This window comes from Paramisgurnus dabryanus, chromosome 3 (genome assembly GCF_030506205.2).
Source record: "Paramisgurnus dabryanus chromosome 3, PD_genome_1.1, whole genome shotgun sequence".
In the NCBI taxonomy this organism is placed as follows: domain Eukaryota; kingdom Metazoa; phylum Chordata; class Actinopteri; order Cypriniformes; family Cobitidae; genus Paramisgurnus; species Paramisgurnus dabryanus.
This window is the reverse complement of record NC_133339.1, coordinates 12,543,584-12,560,792: the sequence shown is the minus strand read 5'-3', so window position 1 is coordinate 12,560,792 and position 17,209 is coordinate 12,543,584. Positions and strand designations below refer to the sequence as shown.

Below are 17,209 nucleotides of genomic sequence, written 5' to 3'. Positions count from 1 at the left end.
TCATGTGTAGTCAACGTCTGATGTGTTGTTTCCTGATGATGTGCGGTGATACAACCAATTCTGTGTCTGTGAAGGTGTGAACCAAATGGCCGATGAATGTACCATCGATTAGTGTTAATAACAAATACATTCCTCAAACTGCTATCAAGTTTTGATTGTTTGTAGACTTTTTGTCATCATGTAAATAGGATTCTGTCCCACCGACACAACTTTGGGTTAAGGTCTAAGAAGGCCATGCTACAATCTTCAATGTAAAAGTCACTAAGTGGATAGTAACTTTGAAAAACCATTAGTCACTGTGACTGGTGATCGGGTCTGCACGATATTGGAAAAATTTGTCACAAAATGAAGATCACAAGTCTCCCATGATTCTGAATGCCAACTAAACAAAATAACATATACTTCCTAAGAGACAAAATATGAAATCCTGTAAACTCTTTAAAATGTTTAATTGGTGTGATAAACTCACATTATACAAAGCTGACAATGACGTGGAGATACAAACACACGATGCAGGTGAAAATGGTTAAATGATAATGATAAATTATTAACCAATAACTAAACAACAACAGAACCGTGACAGTTGGTTTACATCATTTTTTTCAAATCTGAAAGATTCAATTACTCACTTTTTATTACTGGATGTAAAGCGGCATTTGCTCATAAATATCATCATAGATCATAAATATTAGTGTTTATATGTAAACTGTAAACTTTTATCCCTATACGTCTGTGATGATTTAAATACTTTGACTATATAATGCAGAAAGAAATAATGATACTCTGTAGTTGAATAGAGCCGTTTGAAATCTATACATTAGGGTTTCACAAATGTTTTCAATCCAGGACCCACCTTGACCGGTAAAATCTATTTTAAGAACCACCAATTCTTTAACTGGAAGTATAAGAATAAAAAAAACAATAAATACCTTTTGGTAGCGTAATTTTAAACAAAGCAATAGTAAAAGAATCATTTTAAAGATGCTTCCTTAGTTGTTAATTTTAACAAAGTTAAATAAAGTTTAATATACTAGTCTCCCGGAAAAACCCTGAATTTGTTTGTTCAACTATGGCAGAATATTCACTCCATATTTCCTCCGCAGTGAGCTTTTATGTGCCTGATAAGGGATGATTGAAAGGTGAAACTCTCTCCACACCGATGGCACGTTAATGGTCTCTCTCCAGTGTGTATCCTCATGTGTATGTTAAGGTTAAACTTAAATGTGAAACTCTTTCCACATTGATGACATGTGAACGGTTTCTCTCCAGTGTGAATTGTCATGTGTCTCTTAAGAGTCCTTTTGCTTGAAAATCTTTTTTCACACTGAAGACAAGCATGAGGTTTCTCTCCAGTGTGAACACTCATGTGTCTCTTAAGAGTGACTTTACTTGTAAATCTCTTTTCACACTGAGAGCATATGTAAGGTTTCTCTCCAGTGTGACTTCTCATGTGAATCTCAAGTCCACGTTTATCTATGAAACTCTTTCCACACTGAAGACATGCGTGAGGTTTCTTTTCACTGTGAGTTATCATGTGTTTCTTAAGATGACTCTTCATACTGAAACACTTTCCACACTGAAGACACGTGTGAGGTTTCCCTCTTGTGTGAATTTTCATGTGTCCTGTAAGGTTGGCTTTACATCCGAAACATTTTTTACACTCATGGCATGTGAACGGTTTCTCTCCAGTGTGAATTCTTGAGTGGTCCTTAATAAAGCAATAAACCCCGAGAAGCAGTGGGTTACCAGTGCATTTTATAACAGCTAAGGGGCGTTGTTAGGCACGACGCGAAGCGGAGTGCCTAAACCCCCTTAGCTGTTATAAAATGCACTGGTAACCCAACGCTTCGAGGGGTTTATTGCGTTTATAAAACGGTTACTTCATATGCATAACGTTAGCGGGATTTTATAAAATAAAACCCAAAAAAGTTGTAATTATATTAGTACAAATATTACTCTTCCGCCAAACAAAGTAGTTCCTCAGAATCAAGTGTTACTGAAACAGAGCGCAGTTCCCAACCAACACAGACACAGCAAAGACACAATGAAAATATGATTTAAGACTGTGGTGTTTATTTTATAAATCACCATTCATCTAATTTATACATTAACATTTATATCGTGCAACTGTTGAAGTGATGATCAAATATGCTTGGAAGCATGCTGAACTCTTTCCCTGTCAGCGATTTTTTTTTTTTAAGTTGCCACCCAGTTTTAGTTTAATGCCTTCCAGAAAATTATCTTCTTTATTTAAACATAAAATATCAAATGAAAGAACAGACCATCCGCTTTGAAACAAAAACAAACAAAAAAACATTTCATCCTACCTTCATTTGATCTCTTATCACCTTTCAAATTTTTGTATTAAAAGCGGAGATAATTCCATTTTTGTGAAGAACTTTAGTAAGAGATCAGATTCAGACGGAGCCATGAACAGTACTACACGGTGTTTTCAGTGAATGCGTCAGTGTTTAAGTTGGGTAAGATCGCCACCCAGTGGATAATAGCGGACGTATGAACTTGAGTTATAAAATCCTCATACAACGTTTTCTCTTTATCGACGAGATGACTCAACAATATTTATTGACATTCATCTGGATATCGCCATTAATTGTGCAATTGTAGACAAATTAAAAATATGATTTAAGACTGTGGTGTTTATTTTCATAAATCAATACGCAGTAACAGTGGCGCAGTGATACTTATGTAATGTGGTCTGAACCGTGAGGTTACCGGTGTATTTTATCACGGCTTAGAACGCGTTTCAACCAATCAGAATGAAGAACCAGAACTGCCCGTTTTATAAGGTTACTTTTATCTCTGAAACTCTTTCCACACAGATGACACGCGTGTGGTTTCTCTCCAGTGTGAATCTTCATGTGTGTTTTAAGGTTAACTTTTCTTCCGAAACTCTTTCCACACTGTTGACATGTGAAAGGTTTCTCCTCACTGTGAGTCCTCTTGTGATCTTCAGGGCGTTCATCTTCACTGAAACTATTTTCACACTTTATGTCTTCTGTCTTCAGAGTTTCTTTCTGTGAAACATTATGGTTTATTTTTACAATCTGATGTTTCTCATCCACTTCAGCTTCACTCTCTTCTTTCACTTCCATCATATCTAAAATAAAGACAGTAAATAGTTCATATTGATAAACCAGAGTGACAAAACACATTTGAGATGTCATGTATCCATGTTATTTTTAATGTGAAGTACATTATGTCATTTCTATTGTCAATTTCTGCTCTTGTAGTTTAACTCTTGTGCTGTTCAAAACCCTATTACACTTCTGGTGTTTCCAATATTACCAAACATTGGATCTGTAAGGGAGCATTGCTAGCATATAAATATATTGTATAGCAATATGTAGCGTTTAAGTAGCCTTAAATCCAAACTAAACAACAGATTTGTAAATGAAAAGATTTAATAACAGTACTGACTTAAAGTTCCAATTGAAATGGTAAAAATACATATACAATTAACTGTTTCCAATGTATGTGAGATATGGCCTGATAGTATAGACCCCTTCAATGTTTGTAAACATCGAACGCCTAGGTTGGGTGCGCGCGGAGCATGGGGTCAGAAAAATGGTGCAGCTAATAAAAACTGATCATACAATACATGCTTTCTAATTTAATCTAACAGGGCTTATAAATGATGACTTAACTGAAATGAAGTGAGCACTACAAACACAAGCCTCTTTGATCTTTGCATTGTTCCAGTCTGCACGTTTAATTGCTAGCAACCACATATGTCGCCTATTTTTTTTTAATGGATGAGATCCTGCAGGAATCCAGAAAAACTTAACTGCAGACCTGGTGCAATTTTCACAGCCCACGACACAACACTTAGGTGACAATACTCTAGGGCTGGGCGATATGGAGTGAAGATTATATCTCGGTATATTTTGCTATATCTCGATGACTAAAAAATACTCTCCCCAAAAAACTACTGTAAAACAAATATGTCAAAATCCACAAGGTATTTTTTTATTGAAGTGCAAAGAGGTAGTTCACATAGGAACAAAGTGCTTCTGCAACATTTAAAAAAATATATACAAAAATTATACTTTAACTATAAAATACGAAAATACATAGGGCCCTATTTTAACGATCTGAAACGCAAGTCCGAAGCGCAAAGCGCAAGTGACTTTGTGGGCGGATCTTGGGCGCTGTTGCTATTTTCCCGGCGGGAGAAATAAGTCTTGCGCCGGGCGCAAATCAATAAGGGGTTGGTCTGAAGTAGGTTCATTATTCATAGGTGTGGTTTGGGCGTAACGTCAAATAAACCAATCAGAACGCTATCCAACATTCCCTTTAAACGCAAGGGCGCAAGTTCCATGGCGGGTTGCTATTATTATGACGGATTTGACAGGCGCACTAGGGTTGCCGCGGTGACAGAATTTTCCCACCGGTTAATCGGCGCGTCACAAAGCCGGTGATCCCGGTTTCACCGTGTGGGAGGGGCTTATAAATGCGCATTCAGATGTGCACATTTTACTTTCACTTTTGAATTACGCAACTGTTTAAATGCAGTGCTTGGGTACGCTGCGTTAAATCGCGTATGAATTTGCATGCAATGTGAGTGCAACAGCTGGTTTAATTAAGTGCTTGAGTCAATGTGGGCAGGTAATTCTCACAGAACCTGCCAGTCCCAAGCAGAGCAACCGGCTACTTCTCCATAAAGCGCGGCTTGAATGATGGGTTTATTATTTTTCTTGATGAAAAACACAACAACAAAAATGATCTCGCTTATATTAAACATCATATATGTATATTATAACAAAAACGAGTAAGCACGCGGCTTCTGTCATCATCTGGTCAGTCAGCTCGTCTCGCAAACTCTGACAGAAATAAATGAAATCTGACACCTGCTGCTCTGTGACGTGATGCGCGTTCAGCTCCGCTAAATTCAGACAACAGACACATTCAGTTGTAAGTGTTTGCTCTCTCTAACGAAACTAAATGATTTAATTACACGAAAATATCAAAACGACGGTGAAAGACGGTGTCGCGGTGGGCAAGTGATCTAACCGGTGAGAGGCTGAAGCACCGGTTATCACCGTTTCACCGACTATCGCGGCAAGCCTAAGGCGCACGCCAGGAGCGGTTCACACCCGAGGAGACCCACGTTCTTGTTAGAGCAGTCAAAGACAGAGAAGTTGTTTTGTATGGGGATGGGAGAAACCCGCCCAAATCAGCGTCGGTTAAACAGGCGTGAGAGGAAATAGCCGCAATTGTCTCATCAGCTGCGCCAAGCACTACAATGATGTCAGGAGACGGGCGGATCCCAAGCTTGCCAGCATAAATCGGGCACGCCGGGCACACAGGAGGACATCGCTGCGTCCACCCTCACCGCTGAAAGGGTTTGGGGGCTTTGAAATCGGACACAAGAAACGCAAGCAAGGTCCAACCCCAAAGTACACTTACAAATCAAGTTCATATACATGAAGGTTTCTTATGAAAACATTTAATGATTATTTAGATAAAATAAACGTAATACAGCCACACAACATACTTATGAAAATATTTTAATCGTTATTTGCATGATAATTGTTTAACGCTGCCACACAAAATAAATAAAAACAATCACTACAATGCTCACCACAATGATTTCCCTTATCTCATGTATTAATATTTTTTATTGTAACAATTTATGATTTAATGATTTCCCTTATCTTATATTTTTTATTGTAACAATTTATGATTTGCAAAAATAACTGTTGCATCTGTGTAGATTAGATAAGCAATGCGCGTTGTGCACGCTATACATTATGGTCAAGCATGCGCCCTTAAAATAGCATAATGAACCACGCGCAACGCGCCACTGACTGAGTTTTTTTTGGTTAGTAGCGCAATTGTTTTTTGAAACTGCAAAATAGCATAAGAGATGGTTTGCGCCGGAGCACGCCTCCTTTTTTGCGCTGAACCGCCCAGGGAGCGCAAGTTCATTCCCTAGTTTGCCGACGTGCGTCTGTGGAGGGAAAAACCCGCTGTGCGCCAGTGCAAAATATGAAATGATACATGCGTCACTGACAAAGTCAATTGCGCTGGGTGCAAGATAGGGCCCATATTGTCTTATTCAAAAATAAAACAACTCAACTTCAGATATTAAGTTTTTGGTAGACGTTGACAATTCTTAGTATTTTCTCTGAAAACCTTTAAGAGATAAGGTTATTTATAATGGAATAACATAGGTTTTAGGCGTTTTAGGAGTAAATGGGTTAAATATGAGAAAAAACTGTTGTTGCTGCACAGAAAACTACAGAACACATGCGCTTGCACACCGCATCATAGGGAGAGAGAAAGCTCTCACATCAAGAAAACGCGTGTGTGTGTGTGTGTGTGTGTGTGTGTGTGTGTGTGTGTGTGTGTGTGTGTGTGTGAGAGTGTGTGTGTGTGTGTGTGTGTGTGTGTGTGAAGCACTACTGCTAACCTTTGTTTAGTCATGATAATATAGATCAGTCGTCTTCTCTGTCAGTAACATCCGTGACTGATGACATTTACGCAAAAAAGAAAGTATACGGAGAAACGGACAATTAAAGCACTGCCACCTTTTCACTGTCACGAGAGAGAGACGCGCGCTGTCGAAGCGCTTTACGCAATGAGAGAGAGAGAGAGGGGCGCGCTGAGCGCTCGCAACAATGAATTTAAGCCGCTTTAAACAGTAAAATAAACATGTAAATGGAAATAATGGAAGATCTATTCGTGGTGGCCATTGTTGATTCCATGATGGGCGCCGCCATGTTAAAGCAACACTATGTAGTTTTTTTACCTTTAAATAATGTCTCTAAAATTATTTCAGTGATAGAACAACTTTTAACTGGACAAATTGTACTGTTGCTGCAACCTGAGCAGCCTCCATTGTTCAAATCCATTTCGTGTTTTAAAAATATAGCGATATAGTTTGAATATCGAGATATCCCCCACCCCTACAATACTCTTTGGATTCAACCAAAAAATACGCAACTCAACTTGATAGAATGACTTTTCTGACCCCGACATGCGCAGTGCGAACCACGAATTCGCCTGTGACATGACCCCGTGAAGGGGTCTATAGAGAACAAGAAATAAATAAAGTTTAGAAGAAAGAGAATCACCATTAAGAACTGAAATCTAGGCCTAATGGCCCGAACCCTAGCGCTCAGGTAAAGAAGAAAAGCATAGATAATCCAAGAGCAGAGCTCAAGGAGATCCGCCCAAAGAAGAAGAAGAGAGAGAAGACCCCCCAAACATATTCTTTTATCCCCTTGCCTTGACCATGTGACTAAACCCAACATCATACATTTAAACTGACCAATCAGAAGACCACCTTTAACCCCCACTGTGCTCGATAAACAGCTCTGCCAATCAAGGCTTTGAACTGGTTCATGGAACGAAAACCAGAAACTTTTGATGTTTTGCAAGCAGTGGCGGCTCCAGAGATTTTCTGATGCAGGTGCTATAGGGATGCTCAACACTTAAGAGAAGGTGCTTTAAATTTTGGGGCGTTTCATTAAGGAGGTCGCATCGGACCACCCTTTATACACGCGTACACGCCCGCATTAACTAGCCTATACTCATTCCACGACTATGTAAAAGTATTCAACACAAGGGCTATAGATACAACATACATAAGCCTGCCAATGTAAACCTCTGAAAGTAATATTTCACAGTTCTGTCACAGTCTAGCCCTGAATACAACGGAGCTGCAAACGCAGCAACAGACACTGTGCACGCTTCGGCTTAAAATGCTCAGATCACGAAATCACACAGCTAGTTACCAACACTAGTGATGAATCAGCATTGTTTCTATTGTTGAAGCATCATAGGGTGACCATACGTGCCATTCTTCCCGGACCCGGATGCGTCCTGTCCAGGATTTCGGATGCATCTTCTGGAAGTCGTATTTGTCGGCCGCATACGTCATAGAGGATTATTATTATTTCCGGACCCGGATGCGTCCTGTCCAGGATTTCGGATGCATCTTCTGGAAGTCGTATTTGTCGGCCGCATACGTCATAGAGGATTATTATTATTATTACAGAAAAGCAACTGTTACATTTAAAGGTAAGAATGAAACTACGATTGTATATCTTATGTTTTTCTCTAAATGGCGTATGCGGTCACAAATACAACTTCCGGAAGACGCACCGAAATCCTGGACAGAACGTATGGGCAACCTTTAGATGTAACAACGCAGAGCCAAGATTTGTGCTTTAACCACCAAATTAATTCAATTCGTAATAGCCAATAGAGGGGAAAATCAAGCACTTATCATAGACGTCTTCACAACAAAACAGCATCATCAATGATGTTGACGCAGTCAAGGGTCCTCGTTCTCTCCGTATTCATAGCCAAAAGTGCCAGATTACTGGTCCCTGTGTCACCACTGCTGTTCCTCGTGTAGTTTTTGGTGTATCCATTTTGGTGTATTTTACTTGGCTAAATTTCCAAACTCGCTATCAAAAACAAACTGTCGCGCGTAAAGGTCAAAAGTTCACCGGGCGCTGCACCCATTGGCCAAAGAAGATCACCTGTTTGGGCGTCATGATATTTTAGACAAAAAAATATATTTTTAAATTATTATTTAATTCCCTTTTTTAAAAACATGAAAACACTATTCAAACATGACATTAAAATATAAATATAAAAAAATTACAGACATTTCTTGGGGGTGCTGGGCGGGTGCTATGGATATTATAGCCGGAGCTACAGCACCACCTAGCTCCTCCCTGGCGCCGCCACTGTTTGCAAGTAACAGAAATGAAACCAGAAACTTTCAGAAAATACATGTTCCAGAACAGAATCGTTTATTAAAATATTGTAACCGGTTAATAACGTTATTTTTTTTTGTTCTTTGACAAGATTTCTGTGCAATACTCGATGAAGATCACATCTGGTCGTCGTTGACTCATCTGAGAAATGAGAAGCTTACCACCATCAAGTAGTCTACTCAAGCCCAAGTCTCTAATACTCAATCATAAGAGGAAAATATTGTAGGCTACCAAGTATCTCAAGATGTCTGTTTTTACTAATTAGTGGTGTAACGGATCGCAGTTAATCCGTGATCCATACAGATCACGACCCACGGTTCGGCTCGCATGCGATTCGCGGATTAAATAGCGTGAAAGTTGATCATTTGCACGTGTTTCAAAGGCTTGCAAATGTTAACACTTAAGTGATTTAAAAAAATTTACCGCTAAAAGACGCTAAAGTGAGCAATTTTAGGCACATGCAGTTGAATGTGTCCGGTCCAACCCCGCCCTTCAAAGATCAGAACTCTTCATGTATAAACTTGAGAGAGAGAGTTGCACTACTGTGTCTCATACTGTAGTCCATTAAAATACATTTGGCGAATAAAGCACTGAAAAATAATATCATTTTCACTTTATGTGGAGCGACTGTTTATACTGCATCTTCTTCCCAAAGCGCCGTTTGGCATTCGTCCTTCGTCTATGTGTGTGCGCTTGTTTAAGTGCACTCGACAAATGTAGGCATGTCAGAATTACAGTTATGCCGCTTACATAATGTAGCCTTTTTAATGTTTGATGACAAGATAGAGACTCGAGGAAAATTATGTAGACTAATAATTTAAGTTAAATGTCCTAATGATCAGCCTACTTAGTTGTATGTCCCACACCTGGAACGTTATTAACCGGTTCAGGAACTTTATTTTTTTGTTCTAACCGGTTCAGGAACGTCAATTTTTAGGGTTCAACCGAAAACCGGAAACTTTAAAATACTGTTTCTGTTCGGAATGAACCAATTGGGAAAAAATTCTGATTCAAAGCCATGCTGCCAATTATACTCTTTGATCACTATCAGTAAACACAGAAATGCAGATGGCACAGGACGGAAATGGGGGCTGTGACAAATTGTGATAAAGTAATCAATTCCTACACTTTCAATACTACAGATCCAATCTTTTTGTCAACTTGTTTTCTTTCAGTTAGGACTGGCTTTGTATTTCCTTATTGAACTAATTTATCATAGGCCTAATTAATCTGAGCTTATGCACCTCAGTATTTTAGTGAAAATATCATTATATGAGAATAATTGGGGTAAATTAAATAAAATATGAAAAACATGTGCATTGTTAGGCCATTTTTAGGGATGCTTTATAATTTTCTTTCATTGACTATGGACCCTGTAAAGTAGCCCTGACCGCCCCATTTAATGCCAGCTCTATCACTGTTCATATGTAGGTCTAACCTTACACTGTATTTAAACTATTTTTTTTATTTATCATTATACCATCATGCCCCCTAAATGATCATCTTAGACTCACCCCTGTTGATCATCACACTAGTCTACTTTAATGTTTAACTAAGAAGTTTGCTTTAAATTGCTTTTATTCTGAACACTAGAGTCATTATCAAATCTGAGTCGTTAAACCAAAAGGACAAAAAATTCTGTGAACTCATGTAAATGATGCATGCATCTAATGTATTTACTGAACGTATATGCACATGAATGACAATAGCCTATTTCATGTGCCTTGTTAATGGGCGCTTTGCATTTAAAACAGACAGTGCTTGTTTGGACATCTTTTGGGGCACACAATGTGCATCTCTTCCTTTTCTCTCTTCTGTCTGAGACATTAGAATACCCTGATTATAAACTATTTTCTGTAGGCCGGTCATTTATGTCCAGAAACACCACAAGTGCAACAACATAAACAGAGAGGTTGTTATAGCCTTTGTGAACACTCTCAAAAAATATCAGTCTGATGCATTAACATTAACTACTATTTTTGGGTAAAAGAAAAATGATGTAAACACAACATGAGGTTTAACTGTAGTAGAGCATTGCATAGATCAATTACCAGAGATCACATTCATTCAATCCACTGAAGGTTTCTTTGGATAAAACTCTTTACCTGATGTTTCAATCTAATTCTACTGAATCTATTATAGATGCAGAAAGTTATCATCTCATGGATTTTAGTTTATTTCCCCTCATGTTCTTTCAATGGCAATGTTCAGTTTTTCTGATTTAACTACAGACACTTAAATTTAAGTTGTATTATTCCTCAACACTCAAAGATGAAAATTGAAAAATAGACACCAACCTATTTGCTCCTCAGTATCTTCATTCTTTATTCTGCATGGTTGTGGATCTGTCATCTTCTCAAGCTCCTCTTTCACCAGCACCATTCTTCAAAAGCAACAGAAAAAAGTACAGGGGTCTCATTTATAAAACTGTACATATGATCCTTAGTAAAAGTTTGTGTGCGCCCAACAACCTAAAAATGGCATATGCCAAAAAATATTAAGACTAAAAAAAGTAATGTTCCCTTTATAAATCACAGATCACCTGCAAGTGTGTGTACATGAATCATCCTCAGATCCCACCCTGCAAGCCCATTTCCCTTTGCGTGGGAACTAACGTACGCATGTTTCCAGCCCCGTTTTGTGTGAACGCACACTTCATAAATGACACCCTAGATGACTGAAAACATGACCTAAGCCTCACATAATACTTGTACCTGAATTATAGCTCCATGTTAAACAAAAGTGAGCACAAAGTCAGCTCAGCCTTAATGAAATGATATGGCCTGAGGAAAAAATAGAGAAAATATATTTAAATTACTGACAAAATCATTGACAAAAATCATATTAATTTTTTAAATAGGTTTGCTAAGGGATGGAAAGTATCTGGTAAATTTCCAGAAATTCTCAATGAGAACTTAATCTTGAGAATTTTTAAATATTCTAAATTAGAAACTAAACTTAATAGGAATTTATAGGAATTTTGTGGAAATTAAATAAAATTAAATAAAATATATCATATTGTTTGGTCATAAGCAGACATGCATGCAAGGTAAAACAAATGTTAAAAATTACATCTTGACTGATTTAATTGTAAGTCGAACTTTAATTGATTCTGTAGTGGCACAATAACCCGTTTTAACACCCAAGGAGCTGAGTGGGAAGTAATAAAATTGTGCCACGTCAATCATCCTTACAGTTTGCTATATTGAAACAATCTTCAAATGGATGAAGAATAAACGGCAAAGTATAACAGTGATTTCCTCAAAGTCAACAATACTGAATGAATATATGATTCACTCACCCCTTTCCGTGTAATTGTATGATAACAGTAGGTCCCACAAACAACCCTTACGAAAATTAACCATATTTTTACTACAATTAAAACCATAGTTACACCACTGTAGTAAAACAATGGTTTCGCTTATAGTAATCAATACACCAAAAAACAATGGTTACTACACTTTTCCACAAAAAAACCATGGTTAATTTTCATAAGGGAAACTTTATGTGGTGGTTTCCCGGACAGGGATTATCTTAAGCCTGGACTAGACCTTAGTTTAATTAGGAAATATAACTAAATAATACTAACATGCCTTAGTAAGAACATTACTTGTGTGCATTTTGAGGCAAAACAAATGGCACTTATGTTTTTTTAAGATATGTCAGTGCAAGTTGTTTTCAGTTTGGACAGCTTCAGGGCGCACTCACACTATCCAAACCAAACCGCGCTCGGGCGTGTTTGACCCCCAAAGCCTGGTTTCATCGACTAGTGTGATCGCTCTGTTCCGTGCCCTGGCGCGGATTGTTTAATCGCGCCGCGGCCGGGTTGCAGAGGTGGGCCGGAGCGCGGTTCACTTGGGCTCAGGCGCGGAAGGCTGTGGTGTGAGCGCAATCGCGCCTGAGCGCGATTCAAAAGGTGAAGACGTCAGTTGCGCGACCACTCACCTTCATCTGCCTCCGTAAAAACCTTTTGCTGCGAGCAGCGGGTTTACATGAATGTCCGAGCTGCACGCGTGACAGATCAACTAAGCAATATGATGACATGTGAGAGGGCTGTCTGTAATCGCACACCAAATGACTCCGAATAAAAAAACACAGACTTTTCATTACGGTGGGTTCCAGTGTTAAGAGAGCGCTTTACTTCCTGCTTTTTCAAAACAATCGCATCTTAATGACGAAAGCGCGCCCGGACTCGGATCGATAAGAAATACAGTGTGAGTGCGTGCATCTGGGGGAGTAGGGAGGGGTGACAATCGCGCTGGGGCATGGTTTGGTTTGGTTTGGATAATGTGAGTACGCCCTTAGTCTAGGAATACTCTAATCCCTGTCCGGGAAACTGCCCCTAGGTGTCCATTTGTAGTAGAGATGTGTGTGTTGATTGGGTAAAAAAATAGACCATTTTGCAAGATGTGAACAACACTGGTTCAGAAACACTTTCTGTTCTAGTTTGTAACCATTTTCTTTATTTCACATATAAAGAAAACATCTTAAAGATGTTTACCTTTTTGAGTCAGTTCTGTATGTTTGTTCTATTTTATCCCAACGTTTATGTAGTGTTAAAACTGAAACAGAAAGTGCTTTTGGACCAGAGTTGTTTACATCTTGCAGAATGGTCTATAACTTATCAAATATTTTTTTAAATTGAGCAAAGCCAAAATTCATTGGTTTGTGTCCCGCTCTTCGCTAACATTACTAAATATTAAGGTAAATAACAACTAAAATAAGTGATTAATGTATGCAGTTGGCGGTTAATTTGTTTTACATTTGTCTGAATAGGGCACATCTTCTATGTTTTGTGTCCTCTACATAGTAACTTTACGCTGATTCCTACATGAAAAAACATTCAATTATATGTGCTTGACATTACCTCAAAGTACACAACTGTATGAGTCAGGAGATGTTTATGACGCTGTCCGGACAATGGATCCCTGCTCCAGAGACAACAGTGAGTCCGGGTCAGATTTTCAACTTCATCTCACTGCTAACGGTTAGCGTATTAAGAAATGTCTACTGTCTTCTGCTGAAAAACCAATACATTGATTAAATACGGCTTACTTAGTCTTTAGTTGTGGCTTTCGAAATACTTTGTTTGGATTTAGTGGAACTTCGGAGCGCTAGTTTAAACTTCTTCTTCTTCTTTTTCTGGATTTTTTAAGGCGGTTGGCAAACCAGCTTTGGTGCACTACCGCCACCTACTGTACTGGAGTGTGGGGCACAGCCATGCAAGGAATTGAGAAGTGTTTTTTATTTATTACAAAACAAATACAAACAAATCAGGTACAATATAAAATATTGAAACGAATCTACAGTGCATATCTTAGAAAAACCGAAATAAAGAACAAAAGAACATGGGGCATGATATGATAGGCAAAAATTTACATATTCAAAATAAACTAAATCAAAAGGGCAATATTTCAATCAGAATGTTTATTATTGGAGCCAGATTCACTGCATTTAAGGTTTTAAACAGTGATAAAGACTTATAAAATAGTTTAAACTCATTCCTCCAATGTGTAATGTTAGGATTTATTTTTTAAAAACAACATGTATGAAATGTTTGAATTACATTGTTAATCAGCCTTGTGGACAATTCAGAATTGAATTGAGAATGACTCCTGAATGTCATTTATGTTCATTTGTGTCAACACAGGATCTTGAATTACAATTCGATTGCATTACATATTCTATGAATTATAGTTTTAACTACTGGTGAATATTACATTAACAGGAAATGTTTTCCCCCAGCAATTAATGTTAAAAACTCTAGTCACATAACAAATAATTAAGTTTGATTCTTTGCAATGGTAACTTTATGGAGCACAATGGAACATGACTTCATTTCCCAGAATGCTTTACTTTAACCAAATGGTTGCCAAACAATTTGAGGCAGTGTTGGGAACGTTACTTTAAAAAAGTAATTAGTTATAGTTACTAATTACTTCTCAAAAATAGTAACTGAGTTAGTAACTGCGTTACATTATTATAAAAGTAATTAATTACCAGGAAAAGTAATTATTGCGTTACTTAAAAAAATCTAATATTTCAAATAACTTGAATACCCCTTACAAATTAAATATGTTAAATGACTAAAATGAATACTAAAGAGAAATCACTAATTTTTTGGCAGCATGTGACGATTTGAGGTGCTTTATTAGATCAGAATTACTTGCCACAGACGTGGAGAGACTTTTTCTTCATGGGCATAAGTTGCACATTACACAAACATTCTTGCGTTTCACATCAAAAATTGAAAAGTAGTGCTTTATATACTTCGTGTTTGCGATCGCTACCTTTGAGCTTGTTGTACTTGCCATCACCCTGTCGCCGGTGTTTTCCGAGTGATTGATGCGCGATGACCACTCTCTCAGCCTGTCAGTGCTTTGAGATTGGGCACAGCAGCAGCACGCACCGCTGCTCGTTGAGAAGAGAAAACGACGCGTATTTTCATGTCAGTCTACAAATGTCTCCAACCACGTCAGAAAAGATCGCTAGATTAGTCCTATAAAGTCGTAAAGTGATAGAAAGTTGCTAAATCTAGCGACAAAGTGACTCAATTGCTCAGACTTTTTTACACTGCTCGCTCGCTCAGACTCGGAGTCGGACTGTGCGAGTGGGCGTGCCTGTTTGTGAACTCTGCCTCTGGTTGGCTAACGTTGGAAACTAAGCCAATCACCATCAGCTATGTGGTTCTCCCACCCCCTCTAACACAGAGACACACCAATCATCATTAGTTATGTTTCTCCCAACACACACACAAGAGAACAACAGTGTTTGGCTGAGAGAGTGAGCATACGCGGCTGAAAATCACTTCAGTGAGATCAATTTTAGTAACGCGCAGCATTTTAATGTCAGTAACGATAACGGCGTTATAACGGGGGAAACAGTAATTTATTTGATTACTCGTTACTGAAAAAAATAACGCAGTTACTAACGCCAATTACTTATAACGCCGTTATTCCCATCACTGATTTGAGGTGAACATTTTTTTGAAAGCTTCTTTTCTACAGTTTCAACACTGGACTTTTTAAGTTTTGGAAGTCCCTTTCAAACTTCAGATTACAAACATTTGTAACTTTGACACCTGTAATAACAGCGACATGGAAATAATAGCAGGCCTAAAAGGTCATTTTGAAGATATTAAATATTAAAATATTCAGAACAAAGTGTCATTCATTGTGACTGATAATGCCTCCAACATAATAAAGGCTTTCACCCTTAAAGGCAGGGACACAACAGCTGACACCTCTCGGACTTTTAAAAAGAAATATGGAGGCAGATTTTTTTTATTTTATTTTACAAAATATAACACATTGATGCATATTAAACTATGTCAAATTCACCAACTTTAGAAATATACAAAAGCAAAACGCAACACGCACAATATTGCAGCAATAATATTAATTCACAAAACTAAAACATCATTTAAAATAGTAAAACAGTCACAAGGACCTTTAATTTGCAAAATATACACTTTATTTAATTACAGTTTTGAATGATTATTTCAAAATACCCAGATGTCAAGGAATCTTGGGATAGCCAAGGCTGTGAAGGATACATCTATGGATCCTTGGTTTCAGAGGCCCAAGGAGCCTTCGAATTGGGAGAGCCTTCGTCGCGGCCCGGTGATGTCATTTGCCTTAAAATAAATGGACTGCATTTAAATGGTAAATGGACTGCATTTATATAGCGCTTTTAACAGACCTATGGCCATCCAAAGCGCTTTACAATTTGCCTCACATTCACCCATTCACTCACACATTCAAAATACTGCCTTGGAAGGCCACAGCCACTGAATGGATGCACCTATAAGACTTTTGAGGAGCTATTGAGAATTAGAATTAGATCTCAGACAGTACTCACATATTACTGTTCATCTTCACTTATCAATGTTTCTCTTTCTTACTGACAGTTGAACATTTTTAAGTCTTATTCTCAACAAACTTGTAATTTCTTTCAAGCAGCTGTAAAGACTTTGTGTTTATTTATTCATGTTTTTTATAACGCATTGTAGCCCTTTTTCATTAAAATTAAAATGAAATGTTTGTCCGCTCGATTAAAGCAAAATAAAAGTTTTTGTATAACCTGCACTGTAAAAAATCCGTAGAAATTACAATGGAATTGCAGCTGGGTTGCCAGTAAATTAACATAGATTTAAATTTATGTTATTTACTGGCAAGAGTTTGTTCAAAGTTGAATAAATTTTAAATATTAACAAGTCTTTATCTTTACAAAATAAAACTATACAATAACAGCCTCATGCAAAGCATTCTGGGAACCAGAAATCATCATCAAACTTTTTCTGTTTTTTTGCTTCAGATTTTCTTTCCCAGAATGTTTAGCTTGATGCTGTTTTTCTATAAAGACAAAGGGCTCTATCTTACACCCGGCGCAATGCAGCGCAAAGCGCGACGCAAGTGTCTTTCGCTAGTTTCCACCCTAATTTTCACGTTTAGCGC

At 37.9% G+C, this 17,209-nt stretch overlaps 1 protein-coding gene across 1 annotated transcript in view; it reads right to left on the bottom strand.

Moving 5' to 3' along the window:
* Positions 1–73: 73 nt before the first annotated feature.
* The window catches only part of LOC135768931 (uncharacterized), a 45,053-nt gene continuing 27,917 nt past the window's right edge, over positions 74–17,209 (bottom strand). Inside the window, exons 2-4 of the mRNA XM_073814103.1 lie at positions 11,051–11,136; positions 2,748–3,118; positions 74–1,708 (exon numbers count right to left, since the gene is read on the bottom strand). Coding sequence (XP_073670204.1) covers positions 1,082–1,708; positions 2,748–3,118; positions 11,051–11,135 — 1,083 coding nt within the window. The 5' untranslated portion in view covers position 11,136 and the 3' untranslated portion in view covers positions 74–1,081. The remainder of the gene's footprint in view (positions 1,709–2,747; positions 3,119–11,050; positions 11,137–17,209) is intronic.